This window comes from Meriones unguiculatus, chromosome 10 (assembly GCF_030254825.1).
Source record: "Meriones unguiculatus strain TT.TT164.6M chromosome 10, Bangor_MerUng_6.1, whole genome shotgun sequence".
Taxonomy (NCBI): domain Eukaryota; kingdom Metazoa; phylum Chordata; class Mammalia; order Rodentia; family Muridae; genus Meriones; species Meriones unguiculatus.
Window position 1 is genome coordinate 32,710,490 of NC_083358.1, and position 14,707 is coordinate 32,725,196.

The window sequence follows — 14,707 nt, forward strand, 5'->3', positions numbered from 1 at the left end:
AGATGGCTGACTGGAAGGTAGCATGTCCATGAAAGACTCCAGCAGTGAAATTTAAACACGGGCTGGCCAGCACTGGACTCCTAGGTCGGCTCTGGAGAACAAGAAGCAGACTGGGGCTGGAGCATTAGAGGCAGCTTCTTCTCCCAGGGGCCTGCCATCCCTCAAGCCCCCCATTCCTCCCTGCCATCATGGGTATATGTCAGCTATACCCCACCATCACTTTTCTTGGTTGGTGACTGGACCCAGAGTTGTGGCATATTTATCTGTAAACAGAAATATTCTAAGGCACTTTGTAGCCCTGCTACAGGGATGAAGAGAGGAAATGCTCTTGAGGGGCCAACACTCATGCTCAGAGCATCTAAAAGGACTCACCATATCTCGGTCCTCCCCGTTGAAATCTCCTTGCTTCTGCTTCTCATGTGCTGGTGTGAGTCACCACACTAGCTGTGTAAATCTACTTCTGCCAAGGGCACAGATTCAGACCACTTTCGACTCAGGGGAGGGATACACGGAGAAATGGAAGAAGTAAAAAAGTCACAGGCATCTGTAATTATTTTCCATGTCCCCTCCCCCACCCCCAAAAAGTCATGCTGTCTTAAAGAGTGGCGATTCTAGGTAGATGGACAAGGTCCCCAGAAGCAGGGGCTGAGCTCGCAGACATGCTGTCACCAAGAGATGGTCCCAGGAAATAGGCAAGGAGCAGGCTTTCTCTGCACCTCTTGGGACAATCCAGGGCTCCCTGTCCCTGGGGGTTTCGAAGTGTTTAGTCTGGGTCCTTTGACATCATCTGTGACGCTGTGAATAGAATATTCTTTCTGCTTTGAACCAACCCTCTAACAAGGAAAGCCCTGATGAGAAGCGAGTTTGGTCAGCTGTAACCAGAACTTGAACCCAAGAGGGAAAAGGTGGAGGAGCATCATAGGAGGAGGCAGAAAGACGGGCCTTGTTGTTTGAGGCTGTCGTTGGGGCATTGAGCTGGCCGCTTATGATCCTGTGGTAACACAGCCAGATAGGGACCAAGACACTGCTGGGGTATGACCCCCAGGATAGATACCCCTCCCCCCCAGGACTCAGGGGTCCAAGCTACCTTTCTTCCCCCACAAATGGCTCCTCTTTATCCTCTGCAGTCAGCATCCTCCCTGTGGAACAGGTGGAGCAAGATCTTATACTGGAGGAGGTGGACCCTTGCTGGGAGGACACCCAGCAGGAAGACAGTGCCAGCCTGCAGGAGACAGAGATGGTTCTGGTTTATGAAGAAGAGAGTGAGGCCATGGTGGAGACGCCCAGGTGGGAAACAGAGAAGCCCTGGGAAAAAGAGTCAGTGCTTGAGGGGGTGCCAGCTACACAGTGGGGAATCCTAAAGGCCTGAAAGGGCCCAGTGAAGGACCCTACCTGCCTGTCCACCCTCAGTACCTGCGCTCAGCCTCTGGGCACATGGCTACCAGGTCCTGTTTCAGAGAAAATCTGGGGAACACCCTGTTCTAGTTTGATTCTGTTGCTGTGATGAAAGACTGATTCAAAGCAAAATATGGGGAGGAAAGAGTTCATTTCTGCTTATACTTCCAGGTCATAGTTCATGTTTGAGGGAAGTCAGTCAGGAACTTGGAGCAGAAACCATGGAGGAATGCTGTTTGCTGGCTTGCCCCCCAGGCTTATGTTTAGCTAGCTTTTTATGTAGCCCAAGACCACTGTGGGAATGGCACCGCCCACAGTGGGCCAGGCCTGCCTGTGTAATCAAGACAATCTCCCACAGACATACCCAAAGACCAGTTTGGTCTAGACAGTTCTTGAGGCTCCTCCTCTCAGACAACTCTAGGCTGTGCCAAGTTGGCAATTAAGGCTAACCAGGACAACCCCTCTCTGTTTGTACAAAAGATGGCATATCATGTGCCCCTATCTGCCCTTTGTTATATTTGGTCAATAATATACCGTGAAGCTTCCCATAATTCTCTAGGTGGAAATCATCCTCAGTGTGTTCATAGTTGTACAGTATTCTGTTATATGGCTATAGCACCATTTTTGTTTGTTTTTAGACAAGGTCTCACTATGTAGTCTTGGCTGGCCTGGAACTCACTATGTAGACCAGGCCTCTGCCTCCCAAGTGCCGGGATTAAAGGTGTGTGTCACTGAGCCCAGCCTCAGCAAGTCCTCCACTGTTTACTTCTGGTTGGTAGTTGGTAGCAAACCTGGGAGAACAGGGCCTGAAACTGAGACAGACTGAAGTCTCACGCCATAGCCAGCTTTATGCAGAGCATCAGACAGTTTCTACTCTGAGGGTTAAGAAGAGTCACCTGAGCAAAGCGTACAATTGCAAGGACAAGCCACGCGTGGCAAAAACATATTTTTCAGTGGAGGCATACAAACAAATAACAATAGCCAGTTGTAATGAATAATCCAAAACGGACTCATTCCTATGTGCTACACCAGGGAGGGGCACAAAAGCACTCTTCAAGATCAATCAATTCCATGTTTTTGAAGAGACAGGTCTTAGGACTCCTGTCCTGTGTTCTTAGAGTTTTCTCACAAGCACTCAGGATTTTCCTCACATGACTCCCTTCTTGGACCACTGGTGACATTTAGTTTTAAGCGTGTTAGCTTTCTGTTGCAATCAGATACTCAGGGTCACCAGCTTATAAAGAAAGAAGGTTTGTTTCAGCTCGCAGCTTTGGAATTTCAGTCCATGGGCAGTGGTCCCGTGGCTCTTGGGCCCGTGTTGAGGCATGACGGTTGAGCAAAATGATTGACTTCAAGTCAGGGAAGCATGCGGAAAAAGAGGGGGCTGTTATGATGAGCAATTCTAGTTTCTGGCCTGCATTGCTAAGAAATACATAAGGGGAAACCGAGGCTCACTGAAGCTCAGAGCTGTCCTGGAGTCACCATCAGGACAGTGTAGAAAGGCTGTGGCTAGAGAGAGCCTGGGGCCGCTGGCATGAGCTTCAGGTGGAGCTTTGCTGGGAAGCCTGAGACAGGGTAAGGAGGGCTGGAGCAGCCATGGAGGGCTCAGATCTCTGCTCTGGCCCTGACTCAGGGAGATGCCGCTGATTGAAGAGGAGAGAGAAGAGGAGGAGGAAGAGGAGGAGGAAGAAGAGGAGGAAGAGGAGGAGGAGGAGGAAAAGGAGCCTGTGTGAGTAACTAGTCTTGGGTAGTGGGATTAGGGCTCAGGGGGTGGGGTGCTTTTGGCCTTTGTTCTGTGCTGAACACTGTTGGCATTGACCAAAGGAATTGGAAAGCTGGGGTCCCCACTGTGCTCAAAAGGAACCCACTGCCCGATAGTCCCCTTCCAACTCACACAAGTACACCCCTGTGAAACCTGAGACTTGAGCCTGCTGTTTTCACTACCGAATCCCAGAATTGGGAACAGTGCCTAGTATACAGTAGGCATTAAATAAATATAAAATTAATGGCATGCATAGATACATTAGTGAACACACGTATTGAGCTCACATCACTTCTCTCTTAACAGCACAGCTAAGGTCTCCCCTACATATGCATGCACACACACACATACACAGATACATACACAGATGTCCATACACATATGTGTATACACACATGTCCACACCCATGTTTGTACACACATGTACACACATATACTCCAGTGGTCCCGTGATGTTCTCTGACAGTGTGTACAGCTGCCCTGGATTCTGCTCTGTTCTCCAGTAATGCTGGATTTCCACATCCACATGGAGGCAGCGTTAAAGTCCAACCAGTGCATTTTTGAATAAAGATTTAAAAATGGCAGGCAGATCCCTGATCTAGTTAGGAGCTAGAGACTTGGGGTAAGATTTGACAGAGCAGGGGGCTGTGGGCTGGGAGAAAGCAGGGAGTGAGTGAGGAGAGGGCACGGGCCAAGCAAGCACACAAGCAGAGATGGGCAATGAGGAGGGTCTGGAGGACTCACCAGTGAAGGGGCACAGGGTGAGAAGAGCCCCCACACAGCCAGTGTTCAAAGCGGGCTGTCTCTGAAGCAGGTTGTGCCAGCCTTGGGCCCAGTTTCCCAAAGGCCACAGGGATCGTTTAAGATTGTGAGCAGGAGAGCAGGAAGCAGCTGTGGGCAGAGGAAACCGATCTGTCCCCTACTCTGACCCCTTGCCTCAGTCCCTGTATTTGCCACGCCTCCCACCGTCACAACACCAGACCCAGGCCTGCAATCCCTGCATTGCTTCACTGGCCAGAGCTCGAGGCTGGGCAACACCACAGCGTTCAGAGCACAGCCTCGCTCCAGAAATGGCACCATGCCTGTCATCAGGGTTCCCTGGCGATTGGCTTCCCTCTCCAGTGTCCGCCCCCGCAGCTGTAGGGGGCCGACAGCAGCAGCCTTTGCAGAGGGGCCACAGAGACAGTAGTCAGTGGGTGCTGCGGAGTCTGTCTGGAGTAAGGGCCCACGGTGACTAATGTTCTGTTCCCACTAAGGCATACTTCATCCCCAGGCAAGAAACAGTTAACCGTGAGCCCAGCTTAGCAGCTGAGGTAGAATTCTATGGGTCAGCATCAGTTCTCTGGTCTCTTGCTCAGTTTACACTCTGTCTTCCCAACCTTGACAGAAAACCCCACTGTCTCCTTGTCTGCCTCCATCTTCTTCAGTGTCTGCCTCATCTCCTCTCAAGAGCTGTCTCTCTAGGGACTGGACAGGCAGCTCAGATCTCCAGAATCCACATAAATGTCAACTGACATGGTAGCCTGCCTGTAATTTAACCCTTGAAGGGTAGAAATGAGGTTCCCAGAGCAAGCTGGCTAGCTAGACTAGTCAGTTAGATTAGCTCTGGGTTCAATTGAGAGAATCTTAATGAATACAGTGGAGGGTGATGGAGGGAGAGTACATGCCTCAACATACCACACATGTGTACACATGCTTACATATGTGCACACACACCACACACATACATATGCAAAAAATTTTTTGAAACCTTTCCATCCCATCCCTAGCACTGAGAAAGTCTTTCTGTTGGGAAAGGTAAGTGTGTGCCGCCCATTTCTGCCCTCTGGGTCTTCCCCTCACACCAGAGCCAGGTGGGAGTGCCAGAGATGGCCTCTTCCACTGTGCAGCCTGGTGTGTGTTCTGCCTTCCACCCAGCTCTGTGCAGAGTGCTGTCTCTGGGTCGCTCCCCCACTGACCCCTGTGTGTCTGAAAATTCTAGAATATGTCCTGCTTTTGAACTGAGACACCTTCAAAGGCCAGTGGCCATACAGGCCTACCCAAATGTTCATACAGCTATACATGTGCGCTCAAACACCACGTATAGCTGAGCATGCCTGTGTCTGTGTATCACACATATACACACACACTCACATACACATTTACACACATGCATCATCACACAGGCTCACATGTGTGCATAGAGGTACCCATGTATGTGTTGGCATGTGTCCACAGAGCCCAGACACCTTGAGCACACATATACCCACACGAGTGGTCACCCGCAGTTTTAAAGTCAGAGAGCTTTTGGGCCTGGGCTCAGGGAAGAACAGCGCTTTGCTGACAGTCAGTGGTCCCAGGTACACACTCAGAAGATGTGAGGCTGGGGACAGGCTGGGCTGGGCTGTTACTCTCTAGGGAGGGATGCCCTTGGCCAGCTTTGCAGAGACACAGGTTAGTGATGACGTGAAGGCCCCGGTAACACAGACAGTCGCCTAGCAACCCTGTCTCTGCAGGCAATAGCTCTGCTTTTCCTAGCAACCTTGGCCCATGGTCCCTACCTGCCCTCCCTGGGGCCTTCCTGCAGTTCCCTGCATAGCCCCTTGGTGTGGCTGGAACCAGGAAGGGCCAGTGGCTCCATGCCGAGCCAATCACAGCATCACAGCCACTGCTGTCCTGGCTGACCCAGCACTCTTCCCGGCTCCACTCGTATGCTCCAGTCCCAGGCTTGGTGTGACTGTCACGGCCCCAAACTGACCTACTGCAGCATGGGCCTCCCGACCAGCAGAGCCCGAAAGACCCAAGTAGGTGGCTGCTCCTGTCTCTGGGCTCTTGGCCTCTCTTCCTTCTGAGCTGGGATTTCAGAGGAGAAGCATGCTGAAGGTGACCTGGGGGGCACGGCCTGTGGCAGTGGGGGCGGGGAGGAGAAGACTGCACGGTGGAACCATAATCCTTAATCCAGGAGTCAGAGGCCTGCGAGATGCCTACCTCAGCCCAGACCTCTTCTGCTCAGAGATCCCTGGCACTTGGGAACCTTCTAGAAGTTGAGGGGGCGCCTGCTTAGACAAGAGGGAGCCACGAGAAGTATGGGGCACACTGTGGAGTAGGAGCAGCATGGCTTCGGTAGAGAGCCCTCAGCAGCTTCTGGCAATGTGGTCAGGGCCACTGTTGCACCAGTAAGTTGTTTGCTAGCCGAGGTTGTTTATCAGAACATGTCTGTGGTGCCCTAACCTGCCGCCTCTGGGGTTAGCTGGAAGAGTGATTCGAGCAGTTATAAAAAGAGCTGCTAGTCACTGCTGAGACGGCAGGCGTGGCAGGTCCGTTACTGCGCCCACCTCACAGACAGGCACTTTGAGGTGCAGAGCGGTGTTTTTGGCTGCCCCGCCAGGAAGTGCGGGGCTAAGTCTGGCTCCTCCGAAGCGAAATGCAGACAAAGCCACAGCATCTCACTGTGTTTAGAGAGAAGAATCCTGGGATGGCATCTGGCATTCTTTTCCAGCCCCCTGACCCTCTGACCTCAAGCAGCCCACAAAAGGCCTTGTTTTTGTTGTTGTTGCTTGTTTGTTTGTTTGTTTTGACACCAAAATAGACATGGGTATCCCCAGGGTTCCAGGTGCCCAAGGCCACAGACCCCTGACCCTGGGAGGAAGTGGCTGTTTTTAGAAGAATCCACTCAGGCCCTTAGCGCAGGAGGCCATCTTCATGAGGCCTGCTTCTGCTGATGGCAGGAGGCACAGCACCGAAATATGTGAGAGGTCCCAGGGAACACTGAACATTTCTTTGGCTGAATCTAAGGCCTTGTGCTGTTAGGCAAGAGGCAAGCTCTCCAACCTAAGAAACTTTTAATTTCTCTTAAAAACAGACCAAAAGAATTTTGGACACAAGAACACATTGCAAGATACAAATTAACACTGTTGTATCAAATGCTGTTGTGAAGTAATTTTAACATATTTTTAGGCGCAAAGAGACCCATGAAGGTTAATGTCCCAGGACATGGTCAAAATCTGACGTGAGGCGGTGGCAGTGTAGACATCCAGGGTGACTGCAGGGTATCGGAGCAAGTGCCCGTGGCTGGACTCACCTTGTGAAGGCTGAGCCTGTGTTTTTTAAGCTGAAACACTGAAACCAACTCAGCACAACCCTGGTAGGGAGTGTTTGGGTAAAGAAGCAGAGAGATGATAATGTTGCAAGGAGCTCGGCACAGGACTTGGCACACAGTCAAGGACGCTGCCGTGTGATTTCAGGCTCACTCACAGTCCCTGGCAGCAGGCTTCACACAGACTCCTCCACACCCTGTCCCAGCCCCTGCTTACCCACCTTGGGAGAGCTGAGGCATAGCCCCCGGGTAGACATGACACCTTGGACCATCCGCTGTGATTGGGAGGAGATAGGGCCTGGAGGGCCAGGTGGGGCCGTTAGGAAGCAAAGCCTAGTTCTAACTACAGAAGTCACGTTAGAGTCCATCCTTGGCAGTGCATGCTTGGGATCCCAGCACCAGAGAAGCGGAGACAGAAGGATCACAAGTTCTAGGCCAGCCTCCAATACATGGCAAGTTCTAGACTGGTCTGGACAATATCCCTGTTCGAGCACGCACACACACACACACACACACACACACACACACACACACACACACAATTCTGCCTAGAGGCTGAATCTTGCGTGTGCATGCAGGCAGGCAGGGGTGACATGGGGTATTGGAGTTAGGTTCTTATGTAGCTCAGCTTCAAACTTGATATAAAACCAAGGCTGGTCTTTTACTTCTGATCCTCCCGCTTTGACTTCCTGGGTCCTGGGATTGCTCAGTTCTTCTGGATTCAGATGTCAGGACATTCCACCAGAAAAACCTGGTTCAGATTTCTGTGGAAAGTGAGGAGATCTGATATCCCTAGCTCCTCATTCCAAACAGAGTGGGGCCCCGTTCGCACAGACAAGAGTTCCCCTGTTTGCCACAGTCTCCTCATGACCTTCCCCAGGCCTCCCCTATTCCCAGCCCTGTCACTCATGTATACTTCTCATCTGAGCCAGTGACGTCAGAAGCCCTCAGCGTTGCACTGTTGGCACTGCGCTCATGGGGAAGGAGTGCCTTGGGTTAAGGTTTGTGATTTTGGTTGGGTCACTTCACCTCTCTCCACACCCCACGCCATACTGGGGATGGAACCCAGGGCCACCAGCCCTTGCTTTTCTTACATTCTTTTCCTTGCTTGCAGCCACTAAGGTTTCTATCAGATCTGGGGAAACCCAGGGTAAATATTCTGAATGGGCTTCACCCCAGAGATGCTCCCTTGGGCATCCACTATGGCATCCTCTTTCTGGACCGGCCCTCTCCCCATGTCTGAAGCCATCTTTGAGGCCCAGTACATAAGCCACTTCCTTGGGAAAGCCCCTTTGCTTGCATAACCATGGCCTTTACTGCAGCCCCCTGCTTCGGACAATAGATTGTCAGTGTGGATGTGATGTAATCTCTGACATCTGTGTCCCTGTTCCTGGTCAGAGTTGACCTTCAGCGGTTTTTGGAAATGCCAACCTCCGCTAACCCTGGCTCTTTCCTCTGTTGGATTCCAGTGTCCTGCTGGATAGCTGTTTGGTGGTACAGGCTGATGAGGACCAGTGCCTGCTAAGCAGGACTCAGCCACAGATAGAATCACTCCAGGTAGAGTGTTCAAAGCCCAGGGAACCCGGGGCTGTTGATGAAGGGGTGGGAATGGGGCTGAAATCATAGGGGGACCCCAAGGGGCTGACATACTAAGGGAGATGTGGCCCCTGGGGTGGCTTTGTCCTCACAAACAGGGCTTCATGGGGGTCCTCTCAATTATATATATACTATTGATATATTATATATAATAATAATATATTGTATATTATTATATAATATATTGTATATATTATAATATATTTAATTCTAGAAATATATATATATCCCTGGGTTTAGGGCCTTGGGCTCCTAGGCATATTGCCCTCTGCAGGAAATAAGCCACTTCGTTGGAGGGCCCAGAAGATGGCTGCCCTGGTTGGTACTGGGATAGGAGTTGAGGGGAACCCAGTGGGGTACCCACTGTCCTCTCTATGTGTTGCTGCAGGAGTTGCCAGAGGAGGAGGAGAAGCAGCAGGAGGAGGAGGAAGAAAAGCAGGAGGAGGAGGAGGAGGAGAAGGAAGAGGAGGAGAAGGAAGAGGAGGAGGAGGAGGAAGAGGAGAAGCAGCAGGAGGAGAAGGAGGACGAGAAGCAGGAGGAAGAAAAGCAGGAGGAAGAGGAGCAGGAGGAGGAGAAGCAGGAGGAGGAGGAGAAGCAGGAGGAGGAGGAGGAGCAGAAGCAGGAGGAGGAGGCCACGAACTCAGCAGGTAGGAGTGAGGCTGTACAAGGATGCTCTAGGACTTGAAGGCCAGTGGCAGCTCAGGGTGGGCGGCCCTCTTTTATATCCTCCATCTCCTTCCTGCCTAGGGCCCCACCATCCTGTCCTGGGCAAAGACCCTCCTCTGTGTCTTGGAGCCACATTATTTCAAATGGATGATGTCACCCAAAGATACTGGATAAATGACTCCCAGAGTGTTGGGGGCATTGTCCTGCCAGTCCCTCATACCACCTCCTCTCAGGGAAAATGCAACATTTCCTGTGCAGAGACCCTGAGGGTGGAGGACGCAGAGCCTGTAAATGGTGTGACCATGCCCCATCTCTGTGGCCACACTCTCATCTTTTTGTGCATGTCCTAGGTGGGGAGCTCCAGTTATACCCAGCTTTTTACTGTGGTCTTCTCTACCACCCCAAAACCAGGCCTGTTATCTTGTCAGTGTTTCATTGCTGTGAAAAGACACTATGACCATGCCAATTCTTATAAAGAAAAACACTTAATTGGGGCTGGCTTACAGGTTCAGAGGTTTAGTCCATTATCATCATAGAGGGAAGCACGGTGGCACACAAGCAGACATGGTGCTGGAGAGGAGCTGAGAGTTCCACATCTTGATGGGCAGACAGCAGGAAGAAAGAGAGAGATACTGGGCCTGACTTGAGCATTTGAAATCTCAAAGCCCACCTCCAGTGACATATTTCCTCCAACAAGGCCATACTTCCTCCAACAAGACCACACCTCCTCATGGTGCCACTTCCTATGAGCCTATGGGTGGCTATTTTCATTCAAACCACCATACCCAGGAACCCCAAGGACTGGGTGCATCACCAGGAGGAGGAGGAGGCTGGCCATCACCCCTGGACAAAGACATCCTGGTCTGCAGGGCTGCATTACTTATGGACCCCCACATTCTGTTCTTCAAGCTACTGGCCCTTGAGTTGCCTGGTGAGGCCAACAGATTATCTTACAGATAACAAAACTGAGGCATGCTGTGTCCCAGTGTAAGCAAAAAGTGATGGCACAGGCTACCTTTGCTTCTAGCTCCTCCTTGCTGGGGACCCAGAGCTAGATCTCTCAGAATGCAGCAATGCTAGGACCTCCCACACAGGCTGAATGATGGTGCAGCCTGTCATTCAAAAGTTTTCTCTATCGACATCAACACTCATCGGAAAGGCCCTTTGGTGTCCAGGCTGGACACTGGGCATCTACAGAGATGTGAAAGCTAGGACCAAACAGAAGTAGTCAAGCTGGTTTTGTCCCCTTTCCCAAGTAGTCTGGGAAAGTAGTTCTTCCTTACTCAAAAGCCGACAGCTTCAGTGTCCCTGGAAACTGGTTAGGAATGCAGAATTCAGGTTCTACCAAGCCCTGTAGAGCCTGCTTAATTCCTGGTGATTTGTCTTCGTGTTAGCATTTGAGGCAATAACTTTGAGGCCCACTTCTCTGATAGCTGGAGCAAGGCTGGGTGTCAGGACCACATAAGCATCCTCTAGTGATTCTAGAATGCAACCCGTGGACCCCAGGGCCCTCGCACAGCTGTCTGTCTTTGGTTGGAAGGATGGTGAATTGGCTACAGGGTTTCTTTGAACGGGAAGATCACACTGAGCTCAGCGTGTTGGAGCCTGGGTTCTGAAGTTCCATCTCCGGCATCTTTTGCACCTGTGGTTGATAAGCAGACTCAGGGCTCCGGGAAGTGTCTAGAAGCTACTGGATGAACCATCCTAGCAACTCGGGGATGCTCTTAATGTTGAGTGTTGTGGACAGGAGTGGGTGCTTCATAACTGAGCATCACTGCTGCCACAGCAGACAGGTGTTAGGCTGGTCTGTGTCCCTGATGGGGAGGAGCCCCGTCTGTACCCCATCCCTCAACTTGGCTCCTGATTACAGCCCCCAGGGTCACGCCTCTGCCTGCCACCTTCGGGACTCAGTACCATGGCTAAACCAGGCCTGAACATGGAGCTGAATCACCTGGTTCAGGACCAGCCACCTGGCCAGGAGGGCCCCAGACCTGGCCTCCAAAACCCAGCCGAGCACCTCCCCAATGTGCCCAGCTACCGTCCCACAGTCACCCGCATCCCTGTCCTCGTCTCCCGGAGGACAGCCTTGTCAAACTCCAACTTCACCAAGGAGATCAGGAGCTCCATCCGTCGCCTGGGTAGTGTGATCTTGCCCCAGCATGCTTGGGACATGGCATAGTAGGGTTTTCTGCATGGCTTGGGCTGTCTTCCCACCTGTGTGCAATGCTGTGGGAATATACTTTGTGCTCATGGAACCCCCCTTCCTCTACAGACCTTCCTCCTGCTTTGTAGTGACTGGAGGGGGGGGTGCTTTTCTTTCAATATGCCTAAAATTTCACAATTAGCAATTTAGGCCCTCGACTACATATACATCATTTTATATGGGCAGCCATTCCCACTCTAATTAAAAAAAAAATCAGCTCTCTAGACCATGAAGCTGGGGGGAATGCCGCTTCAATGGGCAAGAGTCACCCCCACCCCCAATTGCAGTGTTATGGACAGTTGATAGCTTCTGGGAGGAAGGGAGTCAGTTCTCTTTAAGTATATGGCTTCTGGTTGGTCAATGATGCTCCATCGGATGGCCTCCTACCCAGAAGTTTATATGGGCAGCCCAAATTGGAGTTGATGGCTTATTCTAAAAATTTAAAAAGAACATGAAGTTTGGGGGAGTTAGGGAGGTGGCGGGATGGATATGGGAGGAGTTGGGAATGAATGTGATGAAGATACATTGTATGAAATCCTCAAGAATTAATAAAAATACTTTCAAAGAATGGCCAGAGGCCATGGAAGGAGGAAAAATCAGACGGCAGAGTGATGTGGGGTCCATTGTAAATAGACTTGCATGACCATGAGAGTCTACTGCACTTTCTGAGGGCCATTCATAGCTCCTGTTGTAGAAAAATTGGAAGCAGGCAGGTGCAGGCAGAAGAAGTGGGCAGTTACAGGCAGGTGCAGGCAGAAGGAAGCACGTGCAGGCAGGCCAGGAGAAGGGCTTCTTGGGGTTTGGCGTAGATTGAGGGCCTGTTCCAATTAGTCCCTGGGCTGCTACTGCTCACTGGCTAATGACAAAGTGCTTGGGGAGTACAGGTGCTCCAGGGTAACCTCTGTCCCTTTCTGCCTTGATTTAAGCCTGTCTGCCCTTTTAATGTGACTGGCATTTGTGCTGACACTGAGCCAGGCTGCCTCTGAAGGTCAGAGCAGTAGCAGGAACAGGACACTCCATAAGAAAGGGCCCCGGTTGTCCTTGTCTCCTCTTCCTGGCTCACAGTGGGCACAGAATGGGGTGAGCTCATGCCTGCAATGAGGGGTGACACCTGGGCTCTGTCTGCTGGTAGCTGGTCTCAGCACTACTGCTCCATGGTTTGCCTTAGACAGAAGGGGTCAACAGTTTGCTTCTGTGTGCAGTGATAAAGTACTGAATAAAAGGGTTTATTTTAGCTTACACTTCTGGATCCCAGTCCATCACTGAAGGAAACCAAGTCAGGAGTAGCTCAAGGCAGGAACCTGGAGCAGAAACCACGGAGGAGTGCTGCTTACTGGCTCGCTCCCCCTGGCTTGGCTAGATTTCCCGCACATCAGTTAGCAATTAAGAAAATGTTTCTCAGGTATGCCCAACAGGCTAATCTGATGGAGGCAACTCCCACCAGAAACTCTCACATGACTCTGGGCTGTGTCCGGTCGACAGGTAAAGCTAACTAGGAGGCTAGGCCTATCCCAGCCCTCAGGAAGGCTGAAGCAGGAGGAGCCTGAGTTCAATGCCTGCCTGGGCTATAAATCAAGACTACTTCAAAATAAAAAAAAAAAGAAAAAGAAAAAGAAAAAGAAACGAATCCCAGGAACAGAAACAGAAGCAGAAAGCCTCAGTAGGAGCAACCACAAACACACAGGGGAAAAATGGAGCTAAAATTTTCATGAGATACAGAGTTCACTGAAGGCTTGGAGCCCGGAGGGAATTCCTCTGTGCCCAAGAGGCATTGACAAGGCCACAGAAGCACTGACCAAACTGGCCCTCTCAACGCTCAAGAAGAAGGAGAGTGACAGTAGTGTCACGGTCTCATTCTCTGTCTCCCTTTTCTGGTCTGTGTGTCTCAAATCGCCTATGTCCTCCCCGGACACTGGGGACTCCAGCTGGGAAACACCCCCAGCAGCGCCACGAGGACGTGGCTAACACAGCAATGCCACAGCCACAGCACAAGGACTATAGGTGCTACAGGTGGAAACCAAGAGGTGCAGCAAGAATGTTGTTCCTGCTCTGGGTGTGGCGGTGCCCGTCTGTGATCCCAGCACTTGGGAGGCTGAAGGAGGAAGATCTCGAGTTTGAGGCTAGCCTGGGGTACATAGCAGGACCCTGCCTCCAAATAAAAGGAGAACAGCAAAACTCGCAATTGGTTTGTCAGCCTTAGCCCATCTGCGCTGGGTCTAAATGTGCAGCAGGTTTCTGAACTTTCCTACCTTTCAGTTCCCTTATGGACAAAATGGAAGCAGAGCGACCACTGCCCCACACAGCTGCTGGGAGGTTAACACACCCTGACGTACTGAGAACCTACAGCCCCAGACTCTCAGGAAGCTCGGCCAAGAACACCGACTGAGCCCGGAACACACAGCCAGCTCAAACCAACACAGCAAGACCCCATTTCGGGGGCTGTGGCGGAAGAGAATAGATGTGAACACTCGGCATTTAAAAGCGGGTACCAGAAGCCGGGTGGTGGCGCACGCCTTTAACCTCGGCACTCGGGAGGCAGAGGCAGGCCGAGCTCCGAATCCCAGGCCAGCCTGGGCTACAAAGGGAGGTCCAGGAAGCCCCTGTAAACAAGCACGGTAGACTGAGGCAGGAAGATTGGGAATTCAATGCCAACCTGGGCTACATAGTGAGACCCTGGAAGGAAGCGAAGGGAAGGAAAGGGGAAAGGGAAGGCAGGATGGCTAGCAAGATGACTCAATGGGCCAAGGTGCTTGGCACCAAGCCTGGTGCCCTGAGATCAATCCCCAGAATCCACATGATGGAAGGGGCGAGCCAACTTCTACAAGTTGTCCTGTAACCTACACACACACACACACACACACACACACACACACACACACACACACATATACTTCCAGACATACACACACAGAGAACACAAGCTATGGTATATGCTTCTACCCCACACATAATAAACGTAATTTCCTTTCCTGACAGGGTTTCTCTGTTTAGTTCTGTCTGTTCTGGAACT

General features: G+C 51.4%; 1 protein-coding gene across 1 annotated transcript in view; it reads left to right on the plus strand.

Moving 5' to 3' along the window:
- Cngb1 (cyclic nucleotide gated channel subunit beta 1) overlaps nucleotides 1-14,707 on the plus strand; it is a 59,224-nt gene that overhangs the window by 14,784 nt on the left and 29,733 nt on the right. Inside the window, exons 12-16 of the mRNA XM_021641604.2 lie at nucleotides 1,128-1,287; nucleotides 3,029-3,124; nucleotides 5,460-5,482; nucleotides 6,002-6,019; nucleotides 9,227-9,475. Coding sequence (XP_021497279.1) covers nucleotides 1,128-1,287; nucleotides 3,029-3,124; nucleotides 5,460-5,482; nucleotides 6,002-6,019; nucleotides 9,227-9,475 — 546 coding nt within the window. The remainder of the gene's footprint in view (nucleotides 1-1,127; nucleotides 1,288-3,028; nucleotides 3,125-5,459; nucleotides 5,483-6,001; nucleotides 6,020-9,226; nucleotides 9,476-14,707) is intronic.